Source organism: Somniosus microcephalus, chromosome 8, assembly GCF_052327205.1.
Source record: "Somniosus microcephalus isolate GS21.2 chromosome 8, FLI_Smic_1.0, whole genome shotgun sequence".
Taxonomy (NCBI): Eukaryota; Metazoa; Chordata; class Chondrichthyes; order Squaliformes; family Somniosidae; genus Somniosus; species Somniosus microcephalus.
The window spans coordinates 40,880,901-40,896,487 of NC_140994.1; the positions used below are offsets into that span (position 1 = coordinate 40,880,901).

At 43.5% G+C, this 15,587-nt stretch overlaps 1 protein-coding gene across 1 annotated transcript in view; it reads right to left on the reverse strand.

The window, feature by feature from the left end:
• Positions 1 to 15,587, reverse strand: part of LOC147113478 (inactive carboxypeptidase-like protein X2) — a 294,748-nt gene that overhangs the window by 9,100 nt on the left and 270,061 nt on the right. Inside the window, exons 12-13 of the mRNA XM_085994619.1 lie at positions 6,047 to 6,186; positions 1,441 to 1,540 (exon numbers count right to left, since the gene is read on the reverse strand). Of these exons, the coding sequence (XP_085850745.1) occupies positions 1,441 to 1,540; positions 6,047 to 6,186 (240 nt within the window). The remainder of the gene's footprint in view (positions 1 to 1,440; positions 1,541 to 6,046; positions 6,187 to 15,587) is intronic.

Consider the following 15,587-nt stretch of genomic DNA (forward strand, 5'->3'; position numbering starts at 1 on the left):
GAATGCATTGTGCTTTGACCTATCCACTGGATTCTGTGCTTTTCTGCTGCGGGCATGAGGCTACTCTACAAGACGAATCAACCCTGGTAAGTTCACGTTTCAGGTTGATGAGTACACTTCCGAGCGTATTACACAACCCTGCACTCCCAGTGGGGAGCTGCGCTTGGAGGGAGCTCACGTGAGAGATGTGGGCCCGGGTTTTGCTATAATAATAATGGTGAGGCTAACAGTGCTTGCCATTATTACAGCATAAATCTGACAGCAACTTCTGGTGTCCACACATGCACAGTTAAACATGGAAATCCAGAAGTTACTGTCAGAGATACCCTGCTCTTACACAGGGTGTGCTGTTGCAGTCCTCACCGATAGACTCGGCACTGAAATCACAGTAATGGCATGAACTAAGTATAATTAGCCCCGAGTCTTGCACTATAAAACAGCTGGAAACGTTAGGGCTATTGCATTCAGAAGTGAGTTTATAATGGCATAATAAGTGATAATTACTGCTGAACAACCTCTCCGGCCCTGAAAAAATAATTTAATAAATGCGGAGTCTCATTCCCCCAGAAGAAAATCAATGTTGCAGATTTTTTAGAAGTTTCTCCCTTATGCCTCTCCCCGAAGAGGGGGCGCTGCAATGGATCAGACATGGGATTTGTAGAAATCTCCGCTGACAAGCCTGCGAAAACTCTCTCTCCTTCGCCGCTGAGGGGAAAATCTGGGCCATTGTAGCCTTGATTCTCTGATGAGCACTCTCTGGGAAGATACCCAGTGGGAGTGCAGGATTGTGAAATGATCCTTCTCACCTGATTCTGATACACTACTGTTTGCAAATGGGAACCTGAGTTTTAAATTTGTTAAAATGATGAAGTACAATTATGTAGAAAAACTAGTCAGCCTAGATACTTTGCCAGATACTGAGCACAGACAAAAGGATTCACATTTGGTATAGTAGCTGTATTGGTGTTTTCAATTCAAACTCTGATGCCAACCATAAAGGAACGCTGGCAAAGAAGCAGACCAACAGAGTGCTTAACAAGCTCTTGAGTAGATGACCTAATTAGCTGCTGGAGAGCTCTATTATCAGGAAAGGTGTCGCCTTTCCCATAATTTAAATGTAGCTATCCAAAAACGGAGAGGAATATCTAATGGAAAGTCTGTTCTTTGTCGAATTAATTGAAATTGAGCAATTGTAGTTTCTGACATGTGTCTGTCCAGTTGAATGACACCTTGGAAAAAAGATTCAAATGATTGAGTTGATCATCTTTAGTGACAACTAATAGTCATATTCCATAAGTAAGTTTCCTTCATACCAAAGTATCTGCCGCTACCCACCACAAAGAGAAGAATCAAGCCCAATATTTCTTGCATAGTGTGCACCTACACTATAATTCGTACATTTCAGTCTAATTTTGTTGAGAGAAAAAGATCTTTTCTTACCTGTTGTAACATCATGATTTATACCTTCAACAGATATAACAGCATTTGGAATTCCTCTTCCTTGTTTATCTTGCACTATACCTTTGATACCCCTATGGACCTGATTAGGGAAAAAAACTGAGACTGAAATACACAAATATAAAAACGTAAGTCTCCTGTATTTGCAAATCTTACAGCTATTACAATTACTAAGTGCCAAAAGGTTAATTCACTCTGTAACAGATCTCCTGGAATTCCTCACACGTATTTTGTGTTGTGGCAGAATGTTTAGCACTTTGTGATGGGGGCCAATGTATCTTAGCCACACAGTTAACTGCACTTGGATCAAGTTGCTGCGAAGCCAGCAGCAACACAGTCAAACGGCGCATATGTACCTGAAAAGATACGAGGGTGGATTGTCCAACACGGGTGCAGTTTACTACCAAATGGTTAGAAATGGAGTTAAGCCCACATGAAGTAAAGTGTGCCGTATGCAATGCAAGCTTCCACTGTCAGCTCATTGTCATAATCACATGTAGGCTGAGGCAGAGATTTGGACATGGGTGGAGAGTCATTGTCATAATTACATGTAGACTGAGGCAGAGATTTGGACATGGGTGGAGAGCACACTGGTTGTGGGAGCACAAGTGAAGGGAGTATGGAAGTGAGATTCAAGGGGATGCAAACAATTGCAGGGAAGAGTCAGACAAGGGGGACAAAAATCCATGCAGACTTTTAAAGGCTAAATTAAAAAGTACTTCCACTTATTGGTAGCCTTTTCCAAGACTGATGAGGGAGAGGGCTAAGAAGTGACAGGCAAAAATGAAGTGAAAGGAAACCCAATTCTCCAGCAAATGATAGAGCAGCTCACACCCAGCCTCCCGTTTGATGGCTGCTGAAGTGGAGGTGTCGCTGTAAGTAGGACCTTGACAGCAAATAAAAGAGATAAGCATTTGGAATTTGTGTGGGGCTTCTCCCGATTTCCCACAGTAATGCCATGGAAGATCAGCAGAAGCCCTGGAGAAGCGATGTAAGTGGCCATTTATGTGATTTCTTCAGGGGTTCTGCTGAACTTCTGCTGAAGTTACAGTTGGAGATCAGGAAAGCTCTGTGGAATCCTAAAGTGTGGATTGAGCCTAGGCCAGATGTCCAAAGTTCAAGCCTCCAAAATAAAAGTTACCCTAATTTAGCACAGCAAAATATTTACACATGAATATTAACAGTTTTCTAGACACAAAAACAATCTTAGCGGGAAAAGTCAACACTAGCATCTACCTAAGGTTTTACCAGAATATTATAATGTTGTGAAAAATAGGTCAGCACCTCCACTGCATGTAAATGCACTGATTTATATGCAGGGCAGGAGTATGGAAGATAAAGTAACAGCTATAGTTTTACCATGATGAAAAAATGTCCTTAAGGTATTGCAAGGGATTACTCATCATTGTAATCTTGTCCACATAAATGGGGGAAATGTCTTGTGTTATTTTACGGTCATTTCCTTTGTTTATGCCATTATCACAAATCCACTTTCCTTTGAGAATTACTGCTGGATTGTTTTGTACCACATCAACATGAAAAATACATAAAAGCTTCATATTTTCCCATTTATTCATGAGAATACTAAAAATGGAGAAATGCTTCATCGCAGATACATTTCTCTACTTTAAAGCATTAGAAATTTGTAATTTTTTATGTTAAGTCATTGAAATTGTGCGTATTTTGAAAGGAATTTTCATTACCTAAAGAGTTAAGCAGATTCAGGTGTCAGAATCAACGACAGAGAAACATATTTTATTCACAGGTTGGTTATAATTTTACTAACCTATCATGTGCATTTTGTATTTATATATTTATAAATGGTGATAAATATACAGACAGTAAGATGATATGTAGAAAGCAGTTTTTTGGAATCTGATGCCAAAACTACTGAAGCAAAATGCTGTGTAGCTTAATCTTGTAAATAAATGTAAGCCGATTAACTGAAATTATTTTTCACAAATTGCATTTAAGCATAAAATTCAGTAAAATCACATTTAATATGACATCTCTCAATTCAACTGAATTTTTTTTACTTCTAAAAGGTATTGGCCTAGAAATTCAGCTTGGTAGTGGCACAAAATGGCGGCATTGGATCGGCCGCCCCAGTACACGCAGCACCTGATATTCAATTCCGTTGCAGTCATTGGAACTGAGTATCAGACGCTGCTCATAACGGGCGGCTGATCTGATACTGCTCGTTTCGTGCCACCGCCCGACATGAATTTCTAGGCCATTATCTCTAAAAGTGCCTTTTTAAAAAAATGTTTAAGTGTAGAACAAATTGAAAACAATGATTTCAGTGGCCTAGGAACTGGATCGTGCCAGAAAACGGGCGCTAAGGGGCTGGGGCATGCGGCTGTTGGCATGGTCGCACTCTGCAAGTTACATTTCTGCTGGGACCTCATTTGAATGAGTCAGGCATGCAGCCAGTGCTACCCGCTCTATTCATTGGCTGTACGGCTGTTTGGGGGAGCTGGAAATCAGTCATCCCTGGTGCCATTTAATGGCAGCCAGCACCTCTTAAAGGGGAGGTGCACTCTGGCTGTAGAAGGAATGAAACACTTCTGAACAGAGATATTAGCTGCTCGACCTGAAGATATTGCCCCTTGTTTCTCAGACGCTGCTTTGGAAGCCCTGGTGGGGCAGTGGACAGGTGGAGGGAGATCTTGTTCCCCCCAGGGTGGAGAATGGAAAAATCACCCAGTTCAAGATGGAATTTGCGGAGAAACCTGGGTGTGGGCTTCTCCATCTTCTATCGGTGATTTGAAGTGGGCTACCTGACTCCACCATTTAAACTGTCCTAGGTTTTGGAATGGGGGTCTGCATATCCATCGCTATTGATGCATTTAAGTCCTGATCTGCATCACTAATGGTAGCAAAGTGGTGATATTGGAATTGGGACTGTGTGCTCTGTATGGGTTGGCTGTGAGAGATGGTGGTTTAGAGTGCCTGTTATGAAGAGCAGCAGACTTTTTTTTTTACATTTTGCTCTCAGAGTGCATCACTCGTGAAGAAACGCTCACTGATTCTATACCCCTGACCTTTTGGTGCTGTAAATAAGCGTGCTGTCATTTTAAAAAAGGAAATAAGAACCTGGACCCAAAAATAACATAAATCGGGTAAAAGTCAGTTCGTTGACAATTAACTTGGACAGGCTAATTCAGCTCACTTTTAGTATGAATAAAGTTGTACATCCTTGCTGCTTCAACACTAAGTCCTCCGGGTACTGAACCTCTTTCTGCTAAGCTTATTATCAACACCATTCCAGCATACCAAAGTACCAGCTCTGACTCAGTGACAATCAAACAGAAGGACCCATTGTAGCTTCCACTTTGGCTCCTTGCATCATCTTTTGATGTCACTGAGCACAGCACAGAAGAATGAAGAGAAAGTTAATTATTCACAGAGAGGGCACTAAGCTTACCATAGATGGGAGAAGTGTCAGCAGGTATGCCAAGTGCAACAGATGAGGGTGGTGACACATCACAGAAATTGAAGCAGTAATAGCACTAACATGAGTATATTGCCGCCAGGCAGACAGTCGTAGTGAGCAACAGTCTTCTTCCATCCAGGGAATACAATTATAGCCACCACAGTTATCACATCTGTATTATTTGCTATAATGAGACCTGAAATGGCTTACAACTGCAGATCACTTTTCTGTCTGTGTGCTTGTTGTGTCCCTAACAGGAGCAGGTATAACATACCCTACACATGATTAAATCTTAGCCAATTGATGGACTAAAATAAATGAAAACATGGCTTCAAATTTCAAAGAAACCTCATTTTGACATATTCCACATGTTGCTTTATCCTGCTCATCTTTTATTTATATCGATATTTTGCCGATGCATCCAAGTCTGCAAAACCTTTATGAATTCAAAGTGACAGTGGGTGCTTTTAATTTGTCACGCCTGGCATTAATGGGGCGGCAACGGCCTCAAAATGGGGTTGTTAGCCGTACAGCCCCATTAACCCCTACAATGCAGCCGCTGCCATTTTGAAAGGGGTCTACCACAAAGCTACTGCCTGTTTCAGGCTGTTGGTTTCTTTTACGATGTAAATTGTGATCCTGATTGACATTTTAGGTCGCAATTGGTTGGAGAGCATGCCATGCATGCTCTGATTAGTTGCACGGGTGATAGAACTGAACAGGCCCAGCAAGGGTAAGTTTAAAATTATATTTGTGGGGCCCGGAGGAGCAGGAGTAGGCCACCCTGGGACCTCTCCCCTATCCTACTCTGTGATTGCGACCCCTCTCCCACACTTACCTTACTACCAGGCGTAGCAGCCCAATATTGGCCAGACTTAATCCCGTGGTCTACGTCAAGAGGAAAGTTTGGCACCTCGCACCTCAATGAGGCCAGGGACTCAAAATCGCCACCGCCTCTTCGCTGTCAATCGATCGCTCCTAAAGTGATAATCAACCTCACATTTTTTTTGCCCACTTCTATCACTCACACTGTAGTCTAGTTTGTCTTGCAATAGAATGGCATATATCTTCTACCCAGAAATAGTTGGTCCCTTCCAGGTGTTAATTGTAGAGGAGGATAGTATAAAGAATGAATCTTCTTCTATAATGTACCTGTTCCATGAAAACAAGCAGGGATTCTCGGTTGTTTTCCCACTGCTCTGGTAGTTCACTCTCATGAGGGAATTTGTCGCAGCCCACATACATAGATATTTCAAAGCAGTTTGTGTGCAGGTAACTGAAGTCGTTCATACCTTTAAAGAAAACATGACTTTTATTTTAAAACACAGTTGTCCGATAATTATCTGGCCAATTATCATAACAATGTTTAATTGAAATCAAATTAAAGTTCCATGCTCTTCTAACATTGGAAAAATTTGGTTGCTTTGCGCCTCCCGCTAGTGCCTTAAAAGGGCGCTAATGGGGCACAAAGCAACTAGCGCCCGGGCGTGACGATGTTTGTGCTGCTTGTAAAATTAACTAGACATTTTGTGGTGGCGCTAAACACTACCGCCACAATCTCCTGCGTCGGCAGATCATGACGTCAGTCGAGTGCGCAAAGCCCCGGTAGCGCCCCGGACCGGATTTTGAGTGGTGCCCCCTGCCTTACCGCCTGCCGCTAGCAACGACAGGTTGAGGGGAGCGTTTTGCAGTCAGAAAGGGACTGGGGGAGCGCTATTTAAAGGCGACCGCTTCCTGCCTTATTTTGTTGGTGACATTTTTGCACCACGCATTCTGAGAGAGAGAGAGAGAGAGACTTCTGGAGAGATTCAATGCTGTGTGAAGGAGTTTTGGGTACTGAGCAGCACTTTGCAGGTTCATTTTGATTTGCCCTTCCTTGTATCGATTTAGAAGAGATTGTGGGGGCTGCACTCTGAGCTCTTTCCCTGGGTCTCTCCATTGTTCTTTCCAACAGATTTGATGTACAGGTCTCTCCAGGCTGAGATTTAAGGCTGCAATGAGCAGGATGTGGATGGAGTGCAAAATCAACCCTCCCCTTTAAGATAAAAACAGAAAATGCTGAAGAAACTCAGCAGGTCAAGCAGCATCTGTGAAGAGAGAAACAGAGTTAACGTTTCAGGTCGATGACCTTTCGTCAGAACTCCCCTTTAAGAACTGGCCGGCGCCAGTGTGTCTGTGTTCCATTGCTGACTGACATCACATGAGCTTCACCAGCGCTCTGAGGTAGCGCCTCGCTCCTCAGCCTTTGCGCCTTAAGACAGGTGTGAATCGCCTGATTTAGCGCTCCAATCACCTCCATGAGCGATAAAAGCCAAGTTTGCCGTCGGAGGCGATAATTAGCGCCAGGCGCTAAACTTTGCGCACGGCCGATAATGGCGCCTCAAATGGGGTGATACCGAATTTTTCCCCCTTCTATTCTTTATCATTTACTTCAATTTCCAACTTATTTAAATATATTTTACTATCATCTCACTGTTATAGGATACTAACATTTACGCAGTGTAGATAATAGAGAAACATTCTTCAAAATACATTGGGGAAAAAGAACTGTTGTGGTCGCTGTTTGTCATCACATTGTAAGTACATTCAAAAAGAAAATGTTTGTGCTTTCACTACACGGGGTCATGAGCGCAATTCATTCCCGTGGGTTAGCTAAAGACTTTTGGGTATTTCTTGATGATTAAATGTAGAATTAATTTTAGTAATCAAACTTTTAGATCTAGCAGATGATACATTAAGGGGTATAGTAGCGTCAACAAGAACAACTTACATCATTATATAGCACCATTAATGTAATACTAACAACCCAAGGCGATTCACAGGAGTTTAATCAGACAAAATTGACACTGAGCCAAAGAAGGAAACATTAGGACAGGTGACCAAATGCTTGGTCAAAGAGGTAGGTTTTAAGCAGCATCTTAAAGGAGGAGAGAGAGGAGGAGAGGCATAGAGGTTTGGGGAGGGAAATCCAGAGCCTAGAAGGCTGAAGGCACGGCCACCAATGGTGGGGTGAAGGAAGTGGGAGATGCACAAGAGGCCAGAGTTGGAAAAACATAGAGTACTTGGAGGATTCTAGGGCTGAAGGAGGTTAGAGAGGTTGGGAGGGGTGAGGCATTTGAACATGAGGATGAGAATTTTAAAATTGAGGCATTTTGTGGACCGGAAGCTAATGCAGGTCAGTGAGTACAGGGGTGATGGGTGAACGGGACTTGGTGCAAGTTAAGATACAGGCAGCAGAAGTTTGGATGACCTCAAATTTAGAGAGGACAGAAGATGGAAGGCCAGAGCATTGGAATAGTTGAGTGTGAAGTTAACAAAAGCATGGATGAGCTGAGTCATGGCTATGGTACTGTACTAGTAAATCTGGAAGTGAGAAGTTCAAATCTTACCATGGCTAGTTATGAAATTGAATTCAATAAATCTGGTAATTTGCACCAGAATTTTTTTTCTAAATGTTGCTGCATTGTTGTAGAAACCCAGCTGGTTCACTAATCTTCAGGGGTTGTGCCACCTCGACCTGGTCTGGCTTACATGTGATTCTAGTTCACACTGTGTGGTTGATTCTTATACCCTCTAAAGTGGCCTATCCAGTGGCTCAGTCTTACAATCACTACTCAAGAAGATTCAGCACTACTTTCTCAGAACAACTAGGGATGGGCAATAAATGTGGCCTTGCCAGTGTCACACACAACCCACGAACAAATTAAAAATAAAAATAATGTTGTGTATTTAACTAGTGTTTTTTTTTAAACTCTCATTTATAACCATCTTTGCATTTTGTCACTATCTGAATGCATAGCATAGCTATTGTTGGGTTTTACCCAAATCCATAAAGTACAGGGCAGTTTCATGATCACTCATTTAAGTTCCATGTATAATCGAGTACATAAACCCACACCTGGTCCAAGCACAATTCAGAATGAAGCTTAGCATTCTAAAGTATCACACTTCTTCCAAGTTGCTCCTGCTATATAGAATTCCAATGATGGCAAACCACTTCTCATTAATACTATTATATAAAATTTCTAATACACCAAGACCATTTCCCATTACTTCTTATTATATGCCCATATGTTTATCTTAAAGACAAAATCTTGATCTAACTATAAAAATGCAAAATGCCAATGGCCATCCGTGAAGACACCTTGAAGCAGAGAATGACGGCACATGTGCAGCGATCTGAAATTCATGTGGTGTGTGGGGAAAGTAGAGGACTGAGATTACACATATGTGGAGCGCTGAAAAATAATGGACCCAGTTGAGCAATACAAGCTATACAGGAATGGAACAGAAGGCAATTCTGAGGTGGGAGATGGGCCCAGAATCATTCGGCGGCTGGGGTGTGAATGATCAGGAAACACTTTGGGGAAACTGGGGCTTGGGAACACTCAATGGAGAAAGGGTCTGGATGCCATGCTGATGGTATTTTGGGAGTGGTCAGGGAGTGAGGGTACAGAGAATGGCAGCTGTGGCTGGAAGCATAGACCATGACCTCTGTAAAAATTTGATTATAAACCTTATTTTGGCATTAGAAATTTCAGTTAATGAGAAGAAAAATGAGGCCCTCATTTTTTTTTCCAAAAAGTGTTTTGAGTGATTTGATTGATTTACCTTTTCCTTTCTTTTATTGGTATGTTCTTCTGACTGGCCATTCAGGAATGGCTATTTTCATAAGTCCTTAGTAATTTCTCATTGGTAGTTTTTTAGTTAGTTTCCTAACTTTTGATTCATATGCTTACTACCTCTTCAGTTCTGCTGCTGTTTTGCTTCGAGCCAATCAACAAGGTGTGATGACAAAATTGTGATGTTATAGGAAGTGCACACACTTAAGGGGCAGAGTTTCCGCTGTGGGCGCAATCAGGAAATGGCGGCTAAAATGCGCTTGAAATTGCACTGGGTAGGTTACAGTTCAAGTTTCCGCTAAAATTCATTTCCATAATCACAAACGTAAAATCTTCCATGAACCAGCACAATCAGGCGTAATAGAACAGAATTGTTTCCTTTTTTATCTTTCCATTAAAAAGTATCCCTTGATGTATTTAAAAGTTTTAACCTGGTACAGTTTTATTAATACAGCTGAAAATGAGTTTATCAGAAAAAATAGGCATTTTTTAATAAGGGTGTCCAGTCCTCACCTGTGAGTAACCTGATTATAAATCACTGAAAATGACTTTAAAAAAACTATACTGAATCATTTAATAGTCAATTTCTTAGTAAATTAAATATTTTTTGATATGAAAAAAACTTTTAAAACGTGCCTACTAGTTCCTGTGCGCCTAAGAAAATGAACGCAATTTGAAGAGCTTCCCCGAACCAGCGCAATTGGCGAATTCTTGCAATTTTGACCTGGGGGTGAGACCACTTTTGTGGGCGGGGCCTGATTCAGGTGAATTGAATCTTGAACCAGTGTAAAAGAACGCGGAAAAAACGAGCATAAGTAGTTTTGGCTGTAACTCACTTACGTTTCAAATTCCCCAACCTTTTGCTTCGGTTCGGCCGATTCCAACTGGGTTGCCTCGCGGAAACAATGGAAATTCGACCTGAAAACCCTTTAATATATACTAGTTGATCTCCCATGGTGTTGCACATGGGGAGCTAAGGCCAAGTGTTGCCAAGAGGGTTAGGAGGTAATTGGGCCACTGCATGCAGATGTAAATCCATCTCCAAGGCAACATTCCATCCTTATTTTAATAAAATATTATGATTTCGTATTATTATGAGCTAAGTAGCAAAACTGACAAGCAATGTAGGAAACAGAGAAGTAGAGCTGGTTGCAACACCGAGGTTTCTCTGCAGTACAGGCTGGAGTTGGGAGATGTAAAGCTGAAGTGGAGTAAAGGCACCACTGGCACGAGGTATACTTACAATGCAACATGGTTTACACAGGCAGTTTCCATTACAAACATGAGCATAGTAATTTATAATGGGAAAAGTTGATATAAAATGTGATAAAAATATGTCAATGGGAAGTGAGGTTTTGTAGACAGGAAATGCGTGCAGGCACAAGAATTTTAATATACTATAGATAGTAACATTTTTCAAAAGGGTGAAAATAGTGACATTCTGTTAGATAGTGGCTTTTGATTAGCTAGGTTGTTAGTTTCAAAGACATTTGAGCTAATCAGAATGTTCTGTGCTGCACATTTTTGCATGCCAGATGCAAGGCTTTTAATTACACAGTTGCGTCAAGTTTCTATTAAAAGCTCATATAAACATTTGATCAGAGACGTCAGTGACACTGACTTAATGGTGTTCTTTTATGAGTCAACTGTGGCAGCTTTAAGAAGCATGTCTTGAAGTCACTGTCAATAGGTAAGATATTGGCCTGGAATTTCCTTGTATTTTTCGCCATAAATATGGTGTACAAACATGCTCATTTTTAGAAAGGAAACTTGCATGTAAATGATTTCTGCCACTTTTTGCCACCTGACTCGTTCTTTTGACCGCTTCCACCATCTGCCTGATGAAACTCTGTACTGCTCACTTCCACAGCTCTGCCGCATCCAATGGCACAGCTGACGCCAGTTTCCTGCTTTAATGCCACCAATGCACAGCCTCCATCACCTGATCTTGATGTAGCTCAGGAGTTTGAGCACTGGTGTCCCCAAACTCCTTTTTTGGATTTCTGCAGCTTTCTTGTGAGTTTCCTCGCAATTATTTTGACTTTTTCTCAGTGAGACCTGAAAAAGGCATTTTTATGTGGACAGATCTTTAAAGTGGCTCACAATGCTCCCAAGAGTACCATCTTTGAATCTGCCTGACTTGGGTGGCCCCATCAGAAGTTATACTCCCACAAGCAGAGCTCTCAGGGTCATAGGAGCACACAAGCCTTCTGAATACATCAAGGTGCAGTCCCTATGGAAAGCAATGTAAAAAGCAGCCTTCATAAATAACTTGCTTTACTGTTTCCTAACACTGTGTGTCCTCCTGGTGACTAGACGTGCCTTTCTATCACCTATTCTAGTGCTGCTTCTAACAGTGGCCTGAGGGCCAGGAAGTGGTGGGCTTCTGATGCTGGGCAGAAGGGCCATGGGCCAGGGTAACCCTTGACTAATGGTATTTGGCTCCTGTCATGGAGCTACTGTTGGCTGTGTCTCTGGAGGAAGTCCCTGGGTAGCCTACTCTTGCCTGCTAGATTCCATTGGTATGGTGCTCTTAGGGAGAAGGCCAGAGTCCTGACGTGTTCTGCTCTCCTGAGAGACAGCATCATCAGGCACTTGGACTACAAGCGCCACCCTTCCATTTGGCCCGGAATCTCCGACCCCAGTTATTAGTTGGGTGGCTGGTATGATGGCCGCCACTAAATCCTGGAAGCCCTGACTCACTGAAGTTGCCAAGGAATGGAAGGCATGATTAAAGGTGCCCTCCAATATGTCCCCTAATGCCAGCACAGCTTCAGTCATGCTGACAAGAATGGTCCCTGGCTGCCTCTTAACTGAGGATCTACTGCAGACATGGATCCAGCTGCCTTTTGCTGTATCAGTTCCTGCAGACCAAACAACACCTCCATGGTGTTGCCACAAATCAGAGCTGTAGACTTTGCAGCCACTTTCTATGAGATGTCTTAAATCAGGGGACATCGTCCTCAGAGCACTCATGTGCCTCTCGTGTTGTTGGTCTTTTGAGGCAAGAACACTTGAGGTTTGGATCCCAGAACTCTGAAGTCCTTGGCCGTCTTCTACTCAGACTCTGTGATGAATTGGCCACCACCTTCCCTATTTGCCACTCTTATGGGTCCCACGTGCTTTGTGTCTCACTCAGTGAGCTTTCCGAACTTCCTTTAACTAGCTCCCCCTCCCCCGGTGCCAATCTCTGAGCTGGTGCCTGGAACAGGTCAGTCAAATAACATAGGTGTTAAGTCAGAGGGGCTTGGGTTCATGAGGATGGCGTGCTCTCAGTGGAGGACAGAAGATTACAGCCCTGGTCTTCCCCCTCTTCACCTGGGCCTTCAGAAAGATGTGGTGTTGCCAATATCAGTCTTCCAAAGTATCGCATTTCTGGCATAACACAACCCACAGAAGCCTCCAGTCCTGCACAGTTGATTTATGCTGCTACAGCTATTGTTCACCAACCATGTGAAGCAAAAATATTTTCTGCAAATAATGCAAAATGACAGGGTGATGGTATAAATGACGGAAATGAGAATGTTCATTATTTCTGGTTTGTATGTGAACTTGTGGCCTGACCCATAACCAAGTTGGGACCAGTTATATTCCTGTAAATCACCTCAGTCTATTCATTGTCTAGTTTTTGTCACTGCTGTGAATTATTATTGCACTGAATAGTGAAATTATTATCCATTTTTGAAGAATATACCATATGGAACAATAAACTGCCAATTTCTCCCTTCAAATGTCTCCCTTTTTCGCCCCTGACTTCACAGAATCACAGACACCCCACAGTGCAGATAGAGGCCATTTCGGCCCATCGAGCCTGCACCGACACATATCCCACCCGATCCCCGTAACCCCTACACCAACACATATCCCACCCTATCCCCGTAACCCCACGTATTTAATCCCCCTAACACTAAGGGTCAATTTATCATAGCCAATCAACCTAACCCGCACATCTTTGGACTGGCGTATAGTACCATGGGTGATAGCAGCCATCTGGAACCTTGCCCAAGTGGTTATTATTCATGTGTGAGTTTATGCAGTGAGTGCTGGCAGATTATTCAACTGCGGATGACACTATCCTCACCTGATGGCCACACAAAAGTGCTTACCAGCAGCTGTTGTGTCGGTACCTTTCTACCTAGACACAATTTAGGACTCAGAACTCAGAGATTCAAACATGAAGTGCTTTATTGGAAGGAAAGGAAGTTCTGGAAAGTTCCGAACAAAGAGAGCTAAACTTAACAGAGAACACCCAACCATTTATCTCCTGTGACAGCGCCACCACAGGTGGGAGGAGAATACACAATAGAACACACAATACATAACATATTCCTCCCCTCTTAAATGGAAGGTCCACATTATTCCTCAACAGGTAAGTTACTTTCAATGCACTCAACGAACCTAGGGTAGAGGTAGACTGCCTCAAACCCTGACTTTACCCTGGGGTTTATTCTGTCCCAGTCTTGTGGGTAAGTCACTAAGCCTACAGATCCAAGCGTCTTGGAGGCCGCCGCTCTCTGACAGGATACCGGCGGTCATCGCTGGCTTCCACAGCAGTAGGCATTGACACAGGCCTGGATGGAGAAGGTGCCTGTGTCAGTCGAAAGTCAGGAGTTTGCACAGGTGGAACAGTCTCTATGACTTCCTGTGTTGGAGAAGAGCACTGTGGCAAGGGATGCTGGTTTGCGGTATCATCCGGAAACAGTTCAGGCCAACCAGCCATTGGAGCCTCTGTGGCTGTCTCTGCTCCTAGCAACAGTTGATCTGTGTGTCTTCTCCAGACGACGTCCTCAGCAGTCTCAACCGTGTAAGACACAGGGCCCGTCTGCGCGATCACCGTAGCAGGAACCCATTTCGGTCCAGTGTTGTAGTTTTGAGCTAGGACGTGCTCTCCTGGATGAAACCGTCTCTCCTTGGCTCTTTTCTCTCTCTTTTCAACTTGAGCTTGTTGTTGACAATGGACAACCTGTTCTGCCCTTGGAGGTTTGAGTAAGTCAAAACTTGTCCGCAACTGCCTCTTCATCATGAGCGAAGCGGGGGAAGTTTTGGTTGTGGCATGCGGCTCGTTCCTGTAGGACAACAGGAAGCTGTTCAGACGTTGGTGGATTGAGCCCTGACCTTGCGATGCCTTCAAGGCGTGCTTCAAAGTTTGCACAAACCTTTCTGTCTGGCCGTTAGTAGAGGGATGATAGGGCGCAGACCTGATGTGTTGGACACCATTCACATGCAGGAAGGTTGCAAACTCCTGTGATACAAATTGTGGACCGTTGTCACTTACGAGTTGTTCTGGTGAGCCATAACGGCTGAACATCTCACCAAGTTTCTCAATTGTTTTCTCTGCCGTGGTAGACCTCATCACAGCGACCTCCGGCCACTTGCTACGAGCGTCCACAACCACCATAAACATCTTCTCTTCGAAAGGACCGGCGAAGTCCACATGTACTTGCTGCCACACTTCTGCAGGCCAATCCCAGGGGTGTAGGGTTGCCAGCTGTGGAACATTCTGGACCCTTTGACATGGGGAACATGTTTTGGCTTTCTCCTCAATATTCCCATCGAGTCCTGGCCACCAGAAGTAGCTTCTTGCCATTTCCTTCATCCGAACCATCCCACTGTGGCCTGTATGAAGTTGTTGCAGTATAGGTTCTCTCAGAGATGGCAGAATGATGACACGGCATCCCCAAAGAAGACAACCTGCCTGGACGGAGAGCTCATTTCTTTTTGAAACGTAAGGTTTCAAACTAGGAGAATCTCCTATAGCTCTCCCTCGAATGACATCGTCCATTACCTCAGACAGGACTGGATCGTTGCGGGTGTACCTTCGCACCTGAACTGCAGTGACAGGTGCTCCCTCCACTTGTCTAAAGTAGAATATGTCTATCTGACGAGGCTCTGGGGGAGTAACAGGCAAGGGTAGCCTTGAGAGACCGTCTGCGTTGCCGTGCAAGTCTGATTTGCGATATCTGATGTCGTATGTGTGTTCTGACAACAGTAAAGCCCACCTTTGCATCCTGCTTGCAGCGAGAGACGGAATTCTGGTGTGGGGCCCGAAGATTGAAGTCAATGGACGGTGG